General features: G+C 42.9%; 2 protein-coding genes across 16 annotated transcripts; one reads left to right on the top strand and one right to left on the bottom strand.

The window, feature by feature from the left end:
• Positions 1–1,655: 1,655 nt before the first annotated feature.
• On the bottom strand, positions 1,656–19,561 carry LOC116443390 (protein CASC1-like). 14 transcript variants are annotated; one of them, XR_004239858.1, is made up of 18 exons: positions 19,235–19,435; positions 18,528–18,549; positions 16,525–16,588; positions 15,433–15,524; positions 14,401–14,502; positions 14,138–14,245; positions 12,963–13,049; positions 12,003–12,140; positions 11,129–11,275; positions 10,006–10,109; positions 8,622–8,901; positions 6,773–6,878; positions 5,020–5,177; positions 4,155–4,299; positions 3,636–3,850; positions 2,882–3,021; positions 2,593–2,706; positions 1,656–2,001 (listed from the first exon to the last, which is right to left on the bottom strand). XR_004239858.1 is itself a non-coding variant. In XM_032107559.1 (18 exons), exons 5-18 carry the CDS (start codon positions 14,422–14,424, stop codon positions 1,726–1,728), a joined length of 2,070 nt encoding a protein of 689 aa, XP_031963450.1. In that variant the 5' UTR covers positions 14,425–14,502; positions 15,433–15,524; positions 16,525–16,588; positions 18,528–18,549; positions 19,492–19,561; the 3' UTR covers positions 1,656–1,725. The 14 variants fall into 14 exon arrangements, 12 of the variants coding, with proteins under 12 accessions (XP_031963450.1, XP_031963446.1, XP_031963440.1 ...); XM_032107559.1 differs by lacking the exon at positions 19,235–19,435 and adding an exon at positions 19,492–19,561 and having other exon boundaries at positions 2,882–3,049; XM_032107555.1 differs by lacking the exon at positions 19,235–19,435 and adding an exon at positions 19,492–19,561 and having other exon boundaries at positions 2,882–3,049; positions 16,525–16,591; positions 18,532–18,549.
• Positions 19,562–19,585: 24 nt separating this feature from the next.
• On the top strand, positions 19,586–21,068 carry ETFRF1 (electron transfer flavoprotein regulatory factor 1). 2 transcript variants are annotated; one of them, XM_032107562.1, is made up of 3 exons: positions 19,586–19,653; positions 20,592–20,686; positions 20,790–21,068. In XM_032107562.1, the coding sequence occupies exons 2-3, from the start codon at positions 20,642–20,644 to the stop codon at positions 21,003–21,005; spliced, it is 261 nt and encodes an 86-aa protein (XP_031963453.1). In that variant the 5' UTR covers positions 19,586–19,653; positions 20,592–20,641; the 3' UTR covers positions 21,006–21,068. The 2 variants fall into 2 exon arrangements, with proteins under 2 accessions (XP_031963453.1, XP_031963454.1); XM_032107563.1 differs by having other exon boundaries at positions 19,625–19,680.
• The last annotated feature ends 1,479 nt before the right edge of the window (positions 21,069–22,547 follow it).

Below are 22,547 nucleotides of genomic sequence, written 5' to 3'. Positions count from 1 at the left end.
AGCAGAAAAGTTGCATTTCTATTATATTCTGTAAATATAAGGAGACAGCTGTCAACCTACTGGAGCTGATGTATCTATCCCCTGCTCTGCTCTCACAAACCCTTCAACCACTCTGCCAAACTCAGCACTGCTGCAGATCTGCAAGAGAACAGCAGTTTGTTCATAGGGGGCTTCTCCTAACACACCTTTCCCATCACATGTGCAGAGCAATCCAAGTGCTTTACATCTCCACAAGTGTGGCCAAAGCTCCTGGTACACAGGAACACCAAATTTTAACAGTGTACCAATAGAAGGAAGCACCAACAGATTTAACACATTATTCTTCAGTCAACAACTAATCCAGTTAACTACTGTGCACTTGGATTGCTTGGTGTGGAAGGGTCAATGCAGCTTCTGTGTATCCTTAAGTACAAAGCATGAAAATTAATTTTTTCCACAGAACAAAATGAAGAAAAAAGATTATGCCATACACTAGAAAATGCCTTATTAATTTTGAGCTTAGTGTCCTACAACTCAAACATCCATTAAAAATAAAACACATGAAATGGACAAAAGCACCAAATATTGGACAAACCTTCAAACAAGCATCATCCTGGAAGATGGGTTTCTCCAAGTCTCTGCCTCATCCAAAGCCTCTCTCCATCCTCAGGGGTCACTGCACTCACTCTAGGGTACGTGGCAGGAAAAAGGAGCAAGTGGAGATTTCGTTGGCTTCTGTGGGATCTTTTCTCCTTTGACTGCCACAGGCAGTGACCAGTGACTGGGAAATGCTCTCTGGGAACCCAGTGTGAGGTACAGGGAGCAGGGCTGGACTGCTGAGCTGGGTCAGCTTATCAAGGATTTGCTTCCTTGACCATGTCTTAAAGCCAGAACCGAAGCTCCCCCTGCACAGCTCCCAGAACAGTAACAACCTGTCACTTGTGAGGATGTTTGTTTGTGGGATCTCGTTTGTTTTAAGGCTTTTTGGGGTGGGGTGGGAAGAGCTGCACATTTTGAAGAAACACTGAAGGGTTCTGTGCTTTCCTGTCCTGCCCAGGTACAATTTGGTGGCAGCGTGGGCATCCCACTTCAAGGCTTCCTTTTCCAACGCGAACAAAACCCTCTGGGTGTCCGTGTCCATCCTGGTCCTGCTGGCTGCTCTCACGAGCTTCCTCACGGGGCTGTCCCTGCAGAGACCGGCAGATGCAGCCCCCGTAGGCACCGGGGACTCCTGGACGTCGCTGCAGCAGCTGCTGTGGCCCTACACGGGACTGCAACACAACGGCCCTCCCCCGGTATAACCCCGGCTCCCCTGCTGGAGCTGCGCTGCCGCCGCTGCAGGACAGGAGCTGAAGCTGAGATTTATTTAAGGTTACACGTTTCGATTCGTTTTGTTGGGTTGGGGGTAGTTTTTGGGGGGGAGATGAACTTTTTTTCTTTAAAGCATGACTTGAAATGAAAAAAATACATATTTTTTTTCCCCATTCTGACAAAAGTCATCTTTAAAAGTAGCTAAAAGGGCCTCAGTTCTGTTGAGGTTTACAACAGAACAGCAGTTTTGAACATAGCTAACAATAAACATGTCTAGGTGGTCTAGCCACAAGAGAATAAAGAATTTATTTTGCTTGAACAAAGATAAAATGTTTGCATTTTAGAATCTGTTTCAATGATTTGAATAGAAAAGGATGAAATGTAACTTTATTGAAAGCTTTTGATAATAAAGTTTTAAAGGAAAGCATACAGTATCTAAGAGAATGCTAAAACTCTGGTAGCAAGGAGCAGCTGATACACAGAATCAATAAACAGGCTGCCAGCTCTTTCCACTTTATCCATGGCTTCCTTGCTGGCAAAATCCTTGAGCATATGGTAGAGTGTGGAGTGAAATTCAGACTCTTCTTCCAGCTCTTCTGAAAAAGCTTCACTGGTTTCAGTGAGCTTGAGGGTTTGTACTTTCTCACCATTAAACATATAAAGAGACCAGTGGTTGTCTTTGGCAGAATCTGCTTTCAGATGCTCACTTACCTAGGGCAGGAGACAATGCACTGTGAGGTGAAGCCTGTGCCATTGACAGAGCACAAATTGTAATATTTGTGGCACATGCATTGAACCTGAGAGTGAGAAAGCTGCTCCAGCTTTCAGCAGCGTGGTGTTACCTATCTCCAGCCACACCTGGGAGTGTTTGGCTGGCTGGGAGAAGTTTTAACCGTGTGTTTAAGTTCACAGCTGGAGACAAATCAGCTCTGAGGCTGCTTAGTCCCCCCTTTGCAGTAGGGAGCAGAAGAAACCCTACAGGCAGGAAGAGATTTCCAGCTGTTCTCTAAAAAGCTGGCAGAGCAGATTGCTGACTTCCAAGGGGCCTCTGAAGAGCATGAAGCTCTGTCACCCCAGCTCTGGCTAAAGCCTCCCTTGGTGACTTATCAGTTCCATTTCCTGCCACCTTTGCAAGCGTCTCCGTTGCTGAGACTTGTGTCCCCTGAGAGCTGTCTCAAGTGCAGTCTGTGACACTGAACTGAGGCAGGGGCTGAAGCCAACATGGCTGAGTTAATTGTTTCTGTCTAACTGGGGAGGGGTCAGTGCTGGTCTGCTCTGGAGGTTTGGTCTGACTCCACAAACCTTGAACACGACTTGCCCTGGCCCTGCTTCTCCATTCCACTTGCTGTGAGCAAAAGCAAAAGCAGCTGCAAGCAGAGCCATCTGTTCATAGGCCTTCCCTTCTGCCAGGGCAGCCTGCAGAGCAGAAGGACAAGTTAGACAAAGTAGATCTCACTCTCTTTCCCTGGGTTACAGCAATGCTTTACTCAGTCCCCTGGCTCAGCTGGCAGCACAGCAGGGCCCCAGTGCAGGAAAGGGTGACCTGAGTGAAAAACGGGGAAAAGCCAACAGGAAACTCTCTGGCACTCACCTTCCTGGGCACAGGGACATACTTGTGAGAGTGCTCTGCTGGGAAAATGTTCACTCCAGCTCTTTTCAAAGCTTCTCTGAGGGCAAAAGGACTCATCCATTGTCCTGTGATGTGGGAAAGCACCTCCTCCTCTTCCACCACTACTGAAGACAACATACACTGATTATCCTGTTGTACAAAGCAGTGAAAGCAACTTACTGGTCATGGAAGCCATTTTCTGCTTTAGGCTTCAAATACTGATACCTTTGCTATGCTGGCTGTCACCTACATCATCTGCTACTCTGGGCTTTGACCTTTCATTTACAGATCCTGAAGGAGCCAGCTTTGTGTAGGAATTCAGAAATGACACTGGTGTACTGATTTATACAGCAGTGAGCAGATGGATAATCATGTGTAGCTTGAACTTTTAGAAGAAACAAGGAGCATTAGTAGCAGGGTGCTAGGAATGCTTTAATGTCTCTTATTAAAACTGGGAGGGGAGAGGAACAATTTTCAAGTCTAATAGGTGGAACAGGCTTGAATGCAGCAAGGCACCACCAACAGCAAAACACTGACTGGAACTTTTCAGAGCAAATGCACAGATGCTGTCTCATAGGAAATAACTGAAATTAAATAACCAGTACAGGGCTTGGAAAGGAAAAGACAGCGATTCAAACTGCTCTTGTGGAAGCATCCCAAATTCCTAATCAGGGACACTGTAAGAATTATGGGGGTTTTTAATTGCAAATGGCTGATAAAAAAATATTTGCAGTACCTTAATTTGTATCTGAATAGTGGCAAAGACTGCAGTGACTGTGAAGAGCCCTTCATCCACACCAGTAGGCTGCAATTCCCAGGCCTGATAGGGCAGGTTCAGGTGAGCATCCTGGAGAAGGGCTACTGTATAAAAGGCACCCATCCCAAAGGTGATGCTCCTTTCCTGTGCTTCATAGGTTATGTTGGTGATGCCATCAGTTCTCCACTGCTGGCCTGGACAAAAAGGATGCAAAAATACAAAGAAGCATGTGGAAAGCTTCTGGCAGTAATGCAGAAGTAAAATAAAACAACAACAACAACAACAACAACAAAAAACCAACCAAAAAAAAAAACCAAAAAAAAACCCAAAAAAACACACCACCCCAAAAATCCCGAAATCAATTAACATTGAAGTCTCCCAGTTACTTCTGGGCTCCAAACTGGCCCTTATCTTTACAGCTGCATTGTGACAATAGTCCAACTGAGGCATAAATTCCACTATTGAATTTATTTTAAATTTGATGTCCTGAGTTCATACCTGCAGGATCCCATCGGGCTACCACGGGCGCTTCAAAATAAATCACATTGTCAGGGAGCCTGAGGGTTATCTGTACTGCTGCCTGTGTGCCATCTTCAGCCTCTCCTGGGGAATATGGATACACCTGCAATCCAACATCCAGCAACTTTGGAAAGAGAGAGAAAAGGATAGATAAGGGGATTATCAGAAAATACAGGTGTTTTTCTTCAAGCTCATCCAACCACTGCAAAGTTTTTTAGTACACCATTTAAATGGGTTTGCTAATGTTGCACATTTCCAACTACAGCTGTGAAGGCAGTAGAAGAGCAGCTACCACGGGGCCTTGGAACCCCTCCTGTGCTGCTGAAGGCACCCTCAAGGCAGTGCCACACAGTGGGCACAGCCATTTTTCCACAGATCCACAGCCTCAGAAAACCAGGAGCACCTGGGAGGCAAAAGAGGTGTAATTCCCCTCTGGCTGCAGAGCGTCAGAGGGAAGGAGAGGCCACAGGTGGCTGGGAATGAAGAGCTCATCCCTCCTGGCCTGCCCACAGTCCTGCTTGCTGAGTGTGGCTGGGAATTTTGCTCATTAAAGGTTTCCAGCTCCACAGTGCCAGCTGTGGGGTAGGTCAGCACTGCAGAGGACACCAGAGCACAGGGACTGCAGTCCTCAGCCACCGTGAAGAGCCTGGAGCTGGACCGGCGGGGATTTTTGTTACCACTCTGCTTTCACCTTTCCCAGAGGAAAAAGGGACGATTTGCAAACCTTGCCTCGCTCCTTTGCTGCTCAGGACGTCGTGTCCAGTGCAGGTGACAGCGGTGACAAACCTCAGGAGCAGCTCCTCGGGCTGCCAGGGCGTGAGGGGCCGATCCCCTCCTCACTCACCTCCACCATGCTCCAGTCCCTGACGTCCTGGGCCTGAGGTGGCAGCTGCAGAGCATCGGTGTGGTACACACCCCCCACGGGCACCAGCTGCTGCGGATCAACAACTTGTGCTGCCTCTTCTCTGCCGCCCGGCTCCTCCTGCAGCACTGCGCCCTCTTCTAAAAAATGCACCAGACAGCAGCAGTTCACCTGGGGCTCAGTCCCAGCCACATTTCCCACCTCTCGATTTTCACTGCGTGCTGGAGCGCTTCCCACCGTGCAGCGTTTCAGCCCCATCTACTGGTGTTCTTTGCAATCACTGACACGTGGGGAAAGGCAGAGAGCTGGGCAACGAAAAGCACTTCTTGATGCGGTGCTGAGCTTTTGCGTTTGTAGCCAGTGCCAAATGCTTTCTACAGGAGTAAGGATTTACTGACACAATGAGTCCCATCACTACCCACAGAAGAATTTCATAAGCACAATAATACAGGAGATTCTGGACAGATTTAGCAAGATTGTATTGATATGAAAAGAAATAAGGCAAGTAAAATAGTAGATCAAAATAAATAAAGCACCAAAAGATTATGGGCTGAAGGTGAAAGACGTATGATAATTATGAGGAGCAAGAAGGGTTGAACATGAAACACAATTTTCAGATAACAGATAATTATGCATAGAAAAAAAAAAGAATTATGTATATACCACATAAAGGTTTAATTACTTGGAAAACGTTAGTAAAAGGCAGAAACACTGTGGACATAACTGGCCATAAGTATTTTCTTTTAAAAAACCCCCACCTAAAATGTCACATGGGATGGTACAGGGGGAGAGAAGTTACTGTGACAGGAATCTAGAAAAAAGTGCTCAATACTGTAAAAACAGCTACTGTAATTGTTATGAAATTTGCTTTGAGACAATGACACCACATCAAAAATGACAACTCTGAAAGGCTGTGGAGCTAAATCATGCCAACAGTTTGCAGTTGTTTTATTTAAGTCAGTACTACAAGAAAACTCACTCCTATTAAACCAAAGGACAACACCACACCACTGGAGAAATTTGTAACTCATGTGGGACACACAAAGAGTTTTATTTCCTAGAATTAGACCCTCTTTTAACAAGGTGTAAGAGCAGGGATCTCACTTTAAGCACTATTTAGGCAATACTCAGTAACACCCCACACTACACCAATGCCTACCACAATATGCATTTGAATTATCATTTTCTGAGGAAGTAAAGCTCCCCAGAGCCTGGCAGCTTCATAAAGATTGTGTGTCTCACCCATAAAGATAGGTATAACAACACACATATCTACAGAAACGTGATAAACACGCACATAAAAATAAATAATAAATAAATAAAAATAACTGTGGGGACAAACTCCATTTTCCTATCTGTCCTGGTATCTCCCCACATTTAACAATCATTAATAGAAATGTCAACAAAACTCAAATGTTATCAAAACATCCCTATATTTGTGAACTTTGCTCCATTCACATGGAGACATTGCAGTGTTTCCATAGATCATAGAATGGCCTGAGCTGGAAGGGACCTTAAAATCCAGTTCCAACCCCCTGGACACCTTCTACTATCCCAGGTTGCTCACAGCCCCATCCAACCTGGCATTGGACACTTCCAGGGATGGGGCAGCCACAGCTTCTCTGGGCAACCTGTGCCAGGGCCTCACCCCCCCATCACAGGGAAGAATTTTTAACATATAAAATACTTAGCCTCAGCACTGTAGCAGTGCTGCACATCAAAAATAACGAAATACCTTGTGATGGCTCGTCCAAAATGTCTGAATTCTTCTCAGTTTCCTCCTCTGTCTCTTTTTTATCATCTGTGTTATTGCTGTTTTCTGTCAATGAGGCAGCACTCTCCTAGATAAAAAGCAAAAGACATTTTTCCATTAGTCAGAGACAAACACAATGAAGAAGGTATCACCTCCTTCAGGGAGGCCCAAGGAGAAGGGATACAGAAACATTTGTACCAATCTTGCTACAGGGTCAAGGTTTTAAGAGAAATAATTTCTACCTAGCTAGCAAAAATATTTTGATTAAAGGTACGCTCTAATTTGGAACTGGATATATAAATAGAGACAAAGTAGTTACTTCATTTCCACAGCAAATTCCATCTTGAGCTCCCCAAGTACCAAACAAGCACCCAACACCTTTTTAGCAGAGTGTGCACTCAGAAGTTGTGGCTTTGCTGATTTTACAGCCAGCAGAGTGGCACACAGAAAATGCAAGTTGGGGCTGAATCCAAACCAATACTGAAACTGTGCCAGAACCCCACCTGCAGCTTTGGCCTGTGCCTGGCCCATGATATTTATTCCCTTTCACACACTGTATTTACATACAGGAATGTGGGGGAACTCAAGACACAGCCAGACAGGAGGATGCTGAGAAACATTACCCTGGATTTCCAGCCAAATTCCAACCCAGATAGGGATTCATCCCTGCCATAGCAGACTCCTCTGCAGGCACAGCACCTTCTGTGCCCTGGCTGTGCCTGCCAGCACATGGGAAGAACACACATCTGCTCGAACAGGACAGGAGGTGAGAGGACACAAGCTGAAAGAAGTGGAGCCTTCAAAGGAAGGGGAAAATTCACAAAATGGATTGAGAGAAAGAGCACAAGACCTGGGAAAGAAAAAGAGAGGGAATAAAATGAAGGAGCTTAAAGGAAATCTGACAAATGTAGGTGAAAAATGCCAAAAGATAAGGTTTGTCATACAAAAAAAGAAAAAAGGAACCAAGAGAAGTAGGATTTCAAGCACTAATCATTACAAAGGTGCTGGGGACTGAAAAGGAGAAAAGCCAAGATCGTGAACAGGGGTTCAATCCCTGTATGGATCCCAGAATTTAGTCATGTAAGAGTTGGACTCGAGGATCCTTGTGGGTCCCCTCCCACTCAGAATATCCTGTGAAATCTGTGAAATTGCTCCAAACATACTAAGAAGGCCTAAATCTTGATATTTTGTCAGTTATTTCTGCAGAAATTTTAGGTAGACAACACAGGTCATTTACCTGAAAGTCACAGGTGATACTCAAAGTGAAAACCCCAAACGCAGTATGGACAACACAAAACCAAGCAACCTCCATCACACCTAAAACCAACATATTCCATGGAAGAGAGCTGAGGAAGAGGACAGGCAGCCAGAAATAGTATTTGAAAAGCCCTGTAACAGCAAAGGGTCAGCACACAGACATGGAGCAGCCAGGTACCTGTACAGCCACCACCTGCTGAACTCTGAATCCTACTCTGCACACTGCAAACTTTCCTAAAATTGGATTCCTGCAGGGATTTTGTGTGGCTGTCAGTTTCACAGAAGCAGAATCCATTCATCTGTACACATGCCAGAGATTTATAGAAATATCTTGCAATGGCACCTCATGCTTGATCCTACTCTTAAACCACCAACCAAATGCCAACTGCACGCCCTGTCCAGACTTCCCTTTCTACTTTCCGTCTTTCAATTCCCTTGAGAAGATCTATGACACTGTTGACACAAGTTGCCTTTTCCTATAAAACATTTAAGGATTTGGCTGTCCTGCACTGTGACTGAGCCTCGAGTTAACAAGAGCAGTGTAGGAAATCCCTTGAGGAGGTTTTTTACCTACCTTTCTCTCCTTAGAAGGCGTTTCTTCTGCAGCAGGCACGCTGGGTTCTTCCCTGCCTTTCTCCTCCTCTTCTCCTGGTTCTTGCCCATTGTCTTTTGGATGCTCAGCTGACTCCTCGTTGTCTGAGGCCTCCTGCCTTGGCAGTCCTTGGCACTGCAGCCACAGGGGGGACACGTGGTCATAGCGGGTGTGCAGCACGCGAACGGCGACGCTGCTCAGGGCCAGGGATTTGGGCAGGTCAAAGCCATGCCCTGCCTCCTGGAACATGTGGGTTTTGAACCTGGGAAGGACAGTGACAACAACAACAACAGGCCCTGGTAAGACTGGCAGCACTTTGTTTGCTGTTTCCTCACAAATGTTCAAATCTCTTCTGGGATTTGTTGCACGGTCTGAGAAATGTTGCGGGATGTCACAGTGCTTGTGCTGGCAGCTGTCTGTAAGACCCTCCAGCAAAGCCACAACTGCGTCAAGGGGATCAGAAGCTTCAAAAGTAAGTCTTGACAGGATGGCAGTGAGGCAGAATCAAATGGTAGCTGTTCCAGAAACTACATTCCTGGTAAAACTCACTAATTTAATGGGAAAATCCCTGCACAGGTCATTTACCGGAAAGATGTATTACATCACTCTCAGCACCTTTCCAAATAATTCAAATAATCATTATTTTTGGATAAGATAAGCTGGTCACAAGTTCTAAAAATCTTCTAGTAAAGCAACACTTAGTTTTTAAACGTTGGTTGAATATTTTAAGTGCAGCTCTCTGCTGGCCAAAAGGCTATAACACTTAACCCATATGGGCTCTTCCTGCAGGTCAGTCTGACATTGCTCAGCACCCACTCTTCTACTTATCTCACCAAAACTCACAGCAACAGGTCAAGCTGAAGTCCTTTTCATAATTTATTCCTTATATTTGTGGAGTGGGAGCAAGAAGTCTGCTCAAAAATCTCATTTTGAAAATGTATCATTTAAATGGTAATCCAATAAAACCACAAAACTTAGATTCAGAATTGATATTGCATCCCAGGCTCTAAAATATTTTCTCTAACTGAGCACCAAGTATCATCCACTGCTTTGCAAGCAACTGGAACAACTTAGAAAATATTAAATGCATCAGCAAGAAACACTGCTTCCAGAGGAACTTCAATTCTCTGCATGAGCTTTATTGTTTTTCTTCCAAATTTGTTCTGGCAGTGACAGGGTTCTGCTGTGGCATTTTAAGAAAGAAATTTATATATCTCTAAACCACTGCTTAGCAACAGCCAGCACTGAGAGTCTGCAGAATGGATGCTACTCAATATTAAAAAAAAAGATGATGAGAAATTGATTCTTGGTGTTTACTCAACAAAGCCAGGCCTCATTTCAAATTAATAATTTCAGTGTGCTGTACCTTGGTTTCTTCTTCAGATTGACCCAAATACAGAAAGTAGTATTTTTATCCTTTATGACTGTGTGCATATTCCCAGTCTCAGAGTCGTCATACATACTAGCTATCTACAAAGAAAAAAGCCAATTAAATTATGTGTTCACTTTGATTTACCTACATTTACTTGAATAAATAAATTTAAAAATACATGTAAGAATGAAAATACACCAGACCAAGCCCAGCTGTGTTGTATTTATGTACTAAAGCACAACAGTTATAAACTCAAATCTGTTTCTTAAAATTTGAACTACATTCCTTTTCTTCCTCTGACTTCATAAATTGTGAGCCAAGTACTGCCAAGTAGGGGTTCTTCCATTGTTACCCTAATTCTCAGGATAAATTATAAAAAACAAACAAAAAAGGGATTTCCTGAGCAATAACGGACTCCTACCCCAGAGTCAATGCACAGATTATTTTATCATTTAGGCAACATCAAACTTGTGAAATGATAATTATATCAGGAGTTTAATCCTAAATTCAGTAAACAAGAATTCATAATTTCTTAATTTGCAGGGGGGTTTGACTGTGCACATACAACTGGTTCACTATTTCACTAATATTCCTTTGCTAAACATACTTATATATCTGATTAATATTCTTGAAATAGTAAGGTCACTACGTATACATGAAGCTCAAAAAACTGACTCTCCAGCACATTTTCTTGTTTGAGTGCTTTTCACTCTTCCCAAGATTCTTAGTTTAAAAAATATTTTAATCACATGAACTTGTATTAAAAAAAATGAGTACAAGGCAACCTTATGATCTGCTTTTCACATCTACATTTTTTTTGGTACAGTCAACAAATTTCATACAGCACCTCTTGTTTTCATTATCTCCAAATCTCACAAAATTTCCCAGTAATTTAATCTTGTCAGACTTAAAGATGAGATTTTCCACTGTAAAGTTCAGATTTTCAGGAGTTTTGAATAATTAACAAGTCTGGCATGTGCTATAAACATGATTTGGAAACTCACAGACTCATCTCTGTGACAGTTTAAGACCAAACAAAGCCAACCATCATTACAAGACACTTGGAGTTAAACTTATGTGCACATACCACAACTTTGAAGCAGTAAATCTTACTCACTTTGAGCAGGTTCTGCGTAGCCTCATTGTACTTCTGATGAAGCAGAACCTGCAACTGCAGAATGAATTCCTGGTACTGGACCCGTTGTTCTTCTGTGATCTCATTTGGTGATGCCTCCAATAAAAGAAACTCCAACTTCTCAATCAGCTAGAAGACATTTATATGGGAGAAGTTTTGACACCATCTTTAATGTAACGTGTGTTCTGTCATAAAAAATGAGGCAAACCTACTTCCTTTGTACCTAAACAGATCTTGGTCACAAAAATAACATTTTTATAGACAGATAGGAAATCTAACTCAGAACCAAACCAGCCCAATGCAACTTGTGTTACACATGCAACTCTCCCCCCACCAGTTTCTAGAAAATCTCATTAAGTTTCTGAAAAACACAACAAAGTCAGCATAAATGAAACTAAAATCCTGAATTTACAGAGCAGGCACAGATTGCTTAAAATTGCTTCACAAGCTATCCATGCCTGGTGACTCCTGTTGGTAAAAATCAATTCTGGGAACTTCTGTTCTTACATGACATTTTACTGGCTCAAGTGTTACAAAATGAGGCTGTTGTCCACCAAAGCATTTATATCTGAGCTTGTACGCTCTGGTTCCAAATGGAAGGGAATATGGGTGTTGGAGTACTAGACCTCAGTGTAGAAACACAGCACACAAATCCCTTAAATGCATATTTAAAGTCAATACACATCTTCTTTAGGGTTAACAATAAACCTGTAATTAAAGAAAAATATAAAAATTAAAGAAAAACTTCTAGGTGTTGAGGGTTACAGCCTTTCAGTCATTTGGCCACAAGAAAAGGGAAAATAGAGTAAGTGGGGGCTGTTAAGTTTAAACTGAAATACACCATTTTAACACTTACCTTTAGCACCACTTCCCCCTTCTCCATCACAAGCTGAACACCCTCATCTTGGTCTTCACGCCACAAGCTCATGAAAGTGTTCATTTCCTGGGGTACAGTGGGGTCAGGACTCCCATCACAGCTGAGGTAATGCTCCCACTGCAGAAGAGTTCAGAGAAAAGTGGATACAGCTGTGCTGCACACAGCTTTTACAAGAAAAAGGAGGATTCTAAAAGACAAATATATTGTAGTGACAAATTCACACCTGCATCTAAATAGGATTCTAACATCACCTGGTTTATTATCCCCCATGCCAGGAAAAAAAGGTTTACTTTGATATTAATGTGTTAAGATGCTTCTGCCCACCTCACACTTGCTGTTTATACTTGTTTATCAGTGGGTTCTGCTCTGCTCCACAAAAGCAATGAATTCAGTACCTGCCACAATGGAGGGGCTGGAATAATAAAATGACTGAGAAGAGAAACGAGGAAGGTGCAGGTGGAAGAGGCAGGTGGGTCTCAGATCAGACTCTGCCAAGAAAACTGAAAATTCCTACCCTGGCAATAAAGTTGATTAAGAGCCTCTACTACAACATGTTAAACTCCTCCTTTCTCTGCCTCTGAAGGAGATTTCCTCTCCCTTACCACCATCAATTCTCCTGTTACAGAAACTCTGGTAGGAATGTGAAATCCTAGATTAGGGGGGTTTTTTCAAAGAATTTTATTTTCAAATCAATTCTTGGTCATTCCTGTAAGTGGTGGAAAGAAAAAATCAGTGGCAGATTAAACCCACTTAATGCCAAACGTAAGCCTAACATTGGCTCACGGGATCAATTTATCACCCATAATGGAATTTTTTTCATCCGTATAATAGGATATTAAGGAAACATTACCCTCCTGTTTGCTGTGAAGATTAATAACCCCCTGTTACTGAAGACTGCATTACAAAGGAAAATGGATCTTTTAAAGCAAAAGCACTTACAGGATTGCATTCCCAACCACTTCCATCAGCATTCCCACTGACTTCAAACAAAGCAACAATAGGGGAGTGCTGAGTGCAAACAAACTCCTGTATAAAAACTGATCAATTTTCAGTAATAAGACATCTGATTTATTTTTTTTACATCTTTGCACTTAAAAGAGAGCTTCACTTTTCTCATCATGTCCTTAGAAGTAACAGCACTTTTTTTGAGAAAAAGGATAAATTTCATGGTAAATTGTAAGTGCATCTCTTCATCTAAACTGGAATTGTTCAGAAATAGATGTGGAAACTCAGCATTTGGTATTATATATTTCTTTTGCCATAAATAATCATAACAACAGACTAACAGAAACTCTGGTATTTCCCATAATCTATCAGTGTTTAATCAGACTTATTTTAAAATCAACAGTTCTGTTTTGTCAAAAACATCAATAAACAGCAGCTAGCAATGACCACAAGCTGTAACAGGGAAATGCCAATTGCATTTAGAGAAAAGTTGTTATAGTGAGAGTGGTAAAGCTGTCAAAGATGCTGTGGTACCTCCAACTTTTAAATATCTCAAAACCCAACTGAGCACCTTGATTTAACTTCAGACTTTGCCCTGCTTGGTGCAGGAGGTTGAACTACATGAATTTCAGAAGTCCTCTCTAACATGATTTAGCCTATGATTCTCAAGTTGTTCTGCAGAAGCTTTAAAAAGGATTAAGCAATACACACGACAAAGAGAAAATCCTTGTGTCGACCACCCTGTAGGATATTAAACCTTTGGTTCCTTACCTGACCAAATCCCATTATCAGACTATTACTGAGCGATGTGTCTGCAAGATTCACAAGAGTGAAATCTACTACTGTATTTCCACACCTTACCACTTAAAATCTAACTGGACAGGTACATAATGCCATTGGGTGATGATTCAACCTCCATGGATGTCACCCTGAACTACAGACATCAACTTTAAGCTGAATTTTCATATGTTTCCAGCCCTGACCTGGATTTGTGCCACATCCTTCAAAAATCTGGCAAACGTCTCTCTCTGAATGATGACCTGTGATATCCAGGAACCACTGAAACAAGTGTTCTTCAGAATTTCTTTTTAAGCCCTGGCAGAACTTTTTTTTGGTCAAATGGTTAAAAGCAGAATGAATTAAAGAAATAGAAGAGGAAAAACAGATACCTGAACATCTGAAATTACAATTCCTCGTGACTCTTGGGGTAAGGTGTAGGGGATTGATATTCTGATCACCAAACAGGCTTCTCTTTGCCCACATTTCTTCTCTGTGTGCTCCAAAGTGAAGGTAAGAGAGCAAGCATGGCATGTCATTGCTTTGAGATGGAATTTCAAATGCTATCATAGCACATACCTACATTCAAGAACTGGAAACTCCTGAAGTCTCTTCCTTGCCAAACCTCTGGGCAGATTTTGGCAAGAAAGCTTACCTTGGCTTGTTCTCTGTAATCCATTTTCCACTGCTGTGCAGAAAGAAACTTCTGTTCCAGTGAATTAAGTTCTGCTAGTTCAGACTCCCTTGCTCCTTGATACTGTTAAAAAAAAAAAAAAAAATTAAACAGAGCAGTTAAATATTTTGGCTTATTTCTTACTATTATTTTATATACAAGAAACAAATCTGGGATATTTGAATGAATTATTATTTAAACAAATCCAAACACTGAAAACTTGGTTTTTTTATGAAACATCCAATTGAGAAGACTGTAGTGGTTTGCAGTATGTTATTGTCATCACATTAGCTGCTGAGCCATATGATAAACATAATGTGACATATGATTGTAACCTCTCACTTGAACAGTTTCCGTATCAGCATCCTGGAGCCAGCTCTCATGGGAGCTGCTAAAAACTGTAAGCATAATTTTGGAAAAAGTGTGCAAGATTATTTTATTTTTTCCCTTTTAATTTCTATTATTTTAAGTTCATCTTCTCCCTAGGAGGAAAAAATATTCTGTGAAGTACAAGAGGAGTAGACAAGAGTGCCTCTTTCAAAAAAAATTAGTTTGTTGTAAATCTCTTTTTTTTCCTTTTTAAACACAAAAATATTTATCTATTACAAATCAGTTTTTGTTCTGAACGCCAGTCTTATCAGAAAAATAAATATACCTAGACCAATACACACACATATATGTACAAATACAAATCACTGTATCTGCCCCAAGAGGTAACCAATTAAGGAATTTGTACCAAATAGCCTCATGGAGAACACAAAAAACACATTCAATTGAAAGCACAGTGGAAATGGAAAAAAAAAAAAAAGGCATTTAATTGAACTGAAGAATTACATATCACAAAAGTTCATGTATTTAAGCTTATACAATCTGGAAAATTTCTTCAATCTTGTTCCCAACAGTAAGTACATAAGGAAATTCATTCCTATTCTCCCACTAAATTACTCATGTTTTACAGGCCTTGTCTCAAGTTTAGAAATAGGATTACATTTTTTCATTGAGTAAAAAACTAACCTTTTCCTCAAGCTTTTTCAAGTGCTCTCGTTCAAGTCTCTCCTTTTCAAGCCTTTCTGCTTCTTCTTGTTCAGCTTGTAATTGGGCTTCACCTGAAGATTGGGAAAGAGATCAAGGGCATAACTATGCCTTCCTAAATAAAATCTAAAAAATGATCTGGTTCTTGGCTGTAATGACAAAACCACCATAAAATAAGCAACATAAATGTTTATCTTCCACTGCACAGAAATTTCCCCCATGAAGACTGATTTGAATGAATTTGAATAGTACTAAAACACACTGTCTATGGCACTACCCCTATCAGTCTGTGAGGATAAAAGTGGATACAAGGACCAGCAAGTGCTGCTCTCTCCATCTATAGCTTCAAAGGACAGAGGTTCTCAATCCAAAGTCTTGGGTGAAACTCAGTGCTTTAACCCCAAGTTCCTCTTCTCCTCTCCTACAACCAGTGGTTTCCTATAAGTTCAATTTTACAGCTGTTTTTTCATTGAAATCCTCTTCAAGATTTGCTACTCCACAGTTCTGGCTTCTCTTTGCTGCCATAGGGACTAGAAAATCAGAGAGGATGTGAAAACTAAAACTGATTCAACCTCTAAGCCTTCAGTCTAAGATGGTACAGCCTGTGCCTCAATCCAGATGTTCCCAAACAGTGACTTGATGTCACTACCTACAAGTAAATCATGTCAAGCATGTGTGTTGCACTGAGGCAAGAGCAGCAGCAGTTTCCAAATCTGCCTGTGCTCACTTGAGCTGTCACTCCCACAGCACAACCTTACCAGTGATTAGCAGCCACTTACTGGCAGTCACAGCATGCCCAAGCCCCCACCAGGATGGATTAATGGCAAGTTAATTCTTCCCAACTTCCTAATTGCAGTAGGAATAACTAGAGAAGAGAGTATTGCTCTGATAGGGAAGTAAGACACAGCATCAAGGAACAGGGAATTTGGTCCACACCAGAAAAGAGGGAGGAATCAATTGTGTTTGAGGAACACAGATAGCAATTCACATCTAGTTCAAGATGCCACTTTCTGTCCACTTAATTAAAATAAATGATTTGTCCATCATATTCCCTCTAAATGAAGTGCACAGTACCTTTGTCTTTTTGCTTCCTGTCCCTTCTTTTCTTCGATTTTTCATCTTTAGTTTTGCCATTGGACTTCACGTTTGCAATAAGGGAGAAGAAAACAAATGTCAGTAGTATTTTAATTTTGGCAGTTCCATAACTCTGTAACTTTGCCCTTCTCATGTGATCCCTGAATTAAGATTTTAGACTCCCTACACAGCCAATGAAGCCCCCAGAATAGTAATGCACATCCTCGACTCAATTTTCTTCTCATTTTTATGATAAGCTCTTACAATCAGTATTTTATTCTATGGTAGACATTCCCAAACACAGCCACAGCAGGAGAGTATTAAAATCTTCTGGTTTAATGTAGAAATTGAATAAGAGGCAGATCTGCTAGGAAAGTAGATGCTACAACTTCAAACATTTCAGGAAATACTGGACAATGTATTTTGGGACAAGCCTGGCATTTAGAAGCATCTAATTCACAAGACAAAATAGCAAAGAGTTCTCCTTTCTGTTATAAAATCCTTACTGCAACTCCAGACAGTTCACTGTTCACCTCCAGCCTAATCCTAGAATGACTAAGTTTTAAATTTGGGGTTCTCAGAAATTATCTGACCACTGGTCCTTCTTCACACACCAACTGTGTTACAAATACTCTTATCTCACACTTTGATTCTGATTATCATCTATTCAGATATAAATAACTACTTGTTCACTTCACACTACTTGGCATGGCAATAAATATATACCTAATGCACTCTGAGTGCAGAGATTACCATGAAGCTGGGTAACAAAATGGTGACAATTAAGTGCCACCAGAGTCTGAGTGCATCTTATCACATTTGTTATCAAAGTATTAATTTGCCAAAATAGTCAGTAAAACCCACACTTATACCCATTAGGATTTCAGGGAAGAATTTGTTCTTTTCACTTTGATAAATAAATAAATGATTAAACTGAAAGTGGAAAATCTGCTTGTTTCAATTACTTGAAATCACGTTTTAGTCAACTTCTTTTCACATTCCTATGACTTAAACAGAGCACTGAGAAGAGCGAGATGCACAGCTGGGGAGGGGTAGATAAATTCATTATCACTGAATTAAGAATAACCCACTGGATAAATTTATGCAACCCAGTTTCCCATGGACTTCTGCCTGTGGTCCCTTCACCTCCTCATTCTGTGTCCAGCCTATGACTCAAATAACAGAATCCCAGAATCATTCAGGTTGGAAAAGACCTCCAAGCTCATCGAGTCCAAGCTGTGCCTGACGCCCACCTTGTCACCCAGCCCAGAGCACTGAGTGCCACATCCAGTCACTCTCTGGACACCTCCAGGGATGGGGATTCCAAACCTCCCCGGGCAGCCCCTTCCAGTGCTTGACAAACTTTCATGATGAAATTCTTCCTGATATCCAACCTGAGCCTCCCCTGGCACAGCTTGAGGCCATTCCTCTTGTCCTGTCCCTTGTTCCCTGGGAGCAGAGCCCGACCCCCACCCCCAGCTGCCCCCTCCTGTCAGGGAGTTGTGGAGAGCCAGAAGGTCCCTCCTGAGCCTCCTTTTCTCCAGGCTGAGCCCCCCCCAGCTGCTCCTGGTGCTCCAGCCCCTTCCCCAGCTCCATTCCCTTCTCTGGACACGCCCAAGCCCCTCAATGTCCATCTTGCAGTGAGGGGCCCAGAACTGGACACAGGACTCGAGGTGTGGCCTCACTAGTGCCCAGCACAGGGCCACAGTCACTGCCCTGGTCCTGCTGCCACTCCATGGCTGGACAGTGCCAGGACACCGCCTCTCTGCCTGGACACCCGTTGCCAAGCCAAACAAGCAGTGGCTGCACTGGCCACGCTCTCTCCCGCAGTGCTGCAGGAACACTTGGCCTCCTTGCAAAAGGCACAAAAGCTCGGTGTCTTGGAGACGCCTCTTCCTCCTTCAAATTCAATTAGCTCTGGCCAGCTGCCTCAGGAAAAAAACAAAAAAACAGACAAAAAAATAAACACAACAGTGAACTACAGCGTGTTTCTGCCTACCTACCTTTTTTTTTCGGTTTTGGACCCTAAAAGATCAGAGGGGGAAAAAAAAAACAGGAAAGGGAACATCAGACAACAGGGTATCAGCCAAAAAGGAATAATTAGAAAAATACTACTATTCTGTTAAAATCAGATGTGACCATCTATTGAAAAGCTATAATGACAATAATTTCAATATTGTAGAAAATTAGCCACTAACACATGACTGTGGACCATCATAATTTATCAGGCTAGACCACACTTATGATTATAGAAGAACATGTACTTCTTCTCAATGTTAAAAAAGCTAATATACATGACATATGTAATTCAGTGTGGGAAATTCAGTAAAATATTTTTTTCCAGTGTTTTCTGAACTCATCAGAAAACTAATGCGTGCTATTCCAAATAACACTAAATTACATCATGCAATTGCCTAGAACACAAGAGAAACACCACCAAGCTTTTTGTCATTCATGGGGAAACTTCGCTTGGAGAAACAGGAATTGAAGGAATTCTCCAAACGACTACAGGAAATAAGAACCAATTCCACAAAGCCGAACATCCAACAGAAAATCCTTTCTTTACCAAAGACTTTTTCCGCACAACGTCTCAATACTGCCACGTGAATTTGCAAAAATGCACAGGGATTCATGACCCCCAAGGGAATATTCCCTGCGCGGCGGAGAAGGGGGAAGAAGGAGAAGGGAGGCTGAGAATGAAGTTTGTTACCACAGAGCCATTCCGGCAACAAAGTCTGAGCCACCTGCCGGCTGGTTCCACACGGAGCAACCACAGCAGCAAACCACGGCACAAGGACTTACACCGGGGCCCACACAAAAGATAACGCGTCCTTCAGCCGCTCCTTTCAGCCTTAAAGCCTTTTCGCCACCTGCTGCTACTTTAGTAGCTACCAAGGAACATCCCGCTTTGCTCCCCCACCTCATCCTGCCCCTCTCCAGCCCACCCCCGCCCCCTGCCCGCCCCACCATGTCCCGGGGCCGGCGGCGCTGCCGTCCCCGCGTCCCTCCGGCTCCCGAACCCGCGGCGCCCCCAGGCCGCGCCCGCCGGCGCGCACGCGCAGCTCCGGCCGGAAGCGCGCTCCCGGCGCTGCCGTAAAGCGGCGCCGCGGCGGAGCCGGGAGGGAGCGGGTGAGATCCCGGTCCGGCCTTCCCGGGATCCGCGGGGAAGCAGGGATGGTTCCGGCGGGAGCGGGGCGGGAGGCAGAGCCAGGGGGAGCTGGCGGCCCGAGGAGGCCGGGGGGTCGCTCAGCGGGAGCTGGATTGGATTCCAGTCGCTTGTGATTCGGTTTTGGCTGCCCCGTCCCTGAAGTGTCCGAGGCCAGGTTGGACGGGACTCGGAGCAAGCTGGGATAGTGGAAGGTGTCCCTGCCCCTGGCAGGGGGCTGGAACCAGAGGATCTTTAAGGTCCCTTCCAAGCCAGACCATTCTGTGATTTTGTGTTTACAGAAATAAAAATCAGTCACTTTATCACTTATCCTTACCTTTTGCCAGTGCACACTGGACTCAAATTTGTAGTGCACTTAAACAGTCCTTAAAAAACCAGAATTTATGAACGCGACAGTTGCAGGAATATACATGTATGTGTATAAAATGGATATATCGATCTATAAAATATAGAAATACGTAATACATAAATATATATGGAGATATAATGCTATCAAAATATGTTCTTATAAACACTGCTATATAAATATATAAAATATATAAATATGTGTTCTATTTATCTATCTTTACCACTTTATAAAGATACAGTCTTTTAGCAGACCATAGAAGCAGCCAGGGCAGTGGGTATAGAACTGCAAGGGTGTGAAAAAGCAGCCAATGAACAGCACAAAGTGTCCCAGTAGCTGAAAGTTTTTAGAAATTTCTTGTTTTCTGTTTGAGGGGGGAGGGAAGAAGACAATGAGAAGCGAAATGGAATAAAAAGGAAGAAAAAAACAGAGGAGACAGAGTAGAACCAGAATTAGAGCAAATGGGGCTCAGTAGGATACAGAAGTTTTAGGAAGGCTGAGGCGGTGATTTACTGACTCCACAGAAGGCTAATGTCAAACTGATTATCCCTTCAGGTAACAAAAAAAAAGAATACCACAAGGACAGAGTTCACCGAAATGTGAGAATGGCCAATTCTTTAAGAGGTGAAGTGGTGAAACTGTACAAAAATGTAAGTTTCTTAAATGCCACCAGCACTTTCCTTAACCAGAAAATGAAGCCCCTTTCACTGTGCACTCAGTTAATTACAAACACATTATTCTTTTCTCTCCAAGCTGCTGTACCTTGGAAGGGAGTATCCCAAAGGAGCAGACTACTTCAGATGCCGTTTGAAAGCAGCTTTTCTAAAAAACAAAGATGAGACAGACCCTGAAAAAATTAAGCAACTGATTGCCGGGGGAGAATTTGTTGTAAAGGAGCTGGAGGCTTTGTACTTCCTGAGGAAATACCGAGCCATGAAGCAGCGCTACTACAGCGATGACAAGCCTTGACTGTGCCTGTAACCACACACACCCTGGAAAGGTAACAATAAAAGAGCTCTAACTGCAAAAGAAGTGAAATGTAAATCCTTCCAACCCCTCTAGAGCACAAATCAGGGAGCTGCTTCCCTGCCAGGAGTCGATTGAAGGGTTTGGGACGTGCAGTTTATGGGTAATAGGTCTTCCTCCGCTTTTGACTGCCTCAAACTAAACCTTCAGGTATGAAATGATTTTGCACAAAGGAGTGGTTGCACAGCCCTGTTCTGTCTCACTTCAATGTATGTGTTGAACAGAAGCTCTTACCTCGTTGCTGTGTGTCTGAGTGTCAGTTCAAAGTGCTGTGCTTGTTGCTTGAAAGATGAACCTGGTTTTAAAAATCCTCCACACTGAACAATCAATTTCTGCTGGAAATGAACACCCTCTCAAAAGCAAAGTTCCCAGCCCTGGAGAGGGAGTGCTATGTTCAGTTCTGGTCCCCACAGTTCAAGAAAGACAAAAAGCTACTGGAGAGGATCAAGCAGAAGCCATAAACATCAGGGGTCTGGAGCATCTCTTATGAGGAAAGACTGCAGGAGCTGGGCCTGTATAGTCCAGAGAAGACAAGACTGAGAGGGCATCTCGTCAATGCATATAAGTATCTCAAAGGGTGCCAAGAGGATGGTGCCAGACACTTTTCAGGTGTGCCCAGCAACAGGACAAGGAGCAATGGCCATAAACTAAACACAGGAAGTTCCACCTCAACATGAGGAAGAACTTCTGTACACTGAGGGTGGCAGAGCCCTGGAACAGCTGCCCAGGGAGGGCCTGGAGTCTCCCTCTCTGGGGACATTCCAAACCCACCTGGACACACTCCTGTGTCACCTGCTCCAGGTGACCCTGCCTTGGCACGGGGGTGGGATTAAATGGTCTCCAGAGGTCCCTTCCAACCTCAACTATTCTGTGATTCTGTGAAAGTAAATTTTTAAAGCTTTTAACCTCATGTGCTCAAATTGCAGAGGTACCACCTTACTGTATCAGGGAGACAACTGGAAAGGGGCGAGTTTGAACAATAGTGCTTTAAGCATTTGGGCCCTGAAGACAATTCCTGCTACTGCTGATTTCTGCTGTTGTGTAACTGCTGCAGCAGGAAGAGAAAACTTGATCTTTGCCCCTGGAAGAGAAGTTTGGACATGGCTGTTTGCTCCACACTGTCTCTGTAGGCCTTGGCTCGACTCACACTTGTGTCAGAGCTAATACTCTGTAAGGTTGGTTGGTGTTCCACCAACTAAATGACACTGGAGAGAGAAATAATCTTTGAAATATAGGTAAGGAATCACTGCAGTAGTGCTGTTGGCAGTGGCAAGTCTTCACACTGTCACTAAGGAGTGTTTTAAGGTCACTCAAAGAATTGCCAGCAAAGGCATCAGCAAACCCGGGTTTATAATAAAGTGGAAGTGTGACAAAGTCCATTCACAAGGTTCACTCCACTGTTTACTAGTGGTCAAAGCACACAGAGAAAAAGCAAACTAAAATCTACAATCAATCAATCCAAAACCAAAATCAACCAAAACTTAT

Source organism: Corvus moneduloides, chromosome 4 (assembly GCF_009650955.1).
Source record: "Corvus moneduloides isolate bCorMon1 chromosome 4, bCorMon1.pri, whole genome shotgun sequence".
Lineage (NCBI taxonomy): Eukaryota > Metazoa > Chordata > Aves > Passeriformes > Corvidae > Corvus > Corvus moneduloides.
The sequence above is the reverse complement of the archived record's forward strand: the minus strand, read 5'-3'. Positions and strand labels throughout refer to the sequence as shown.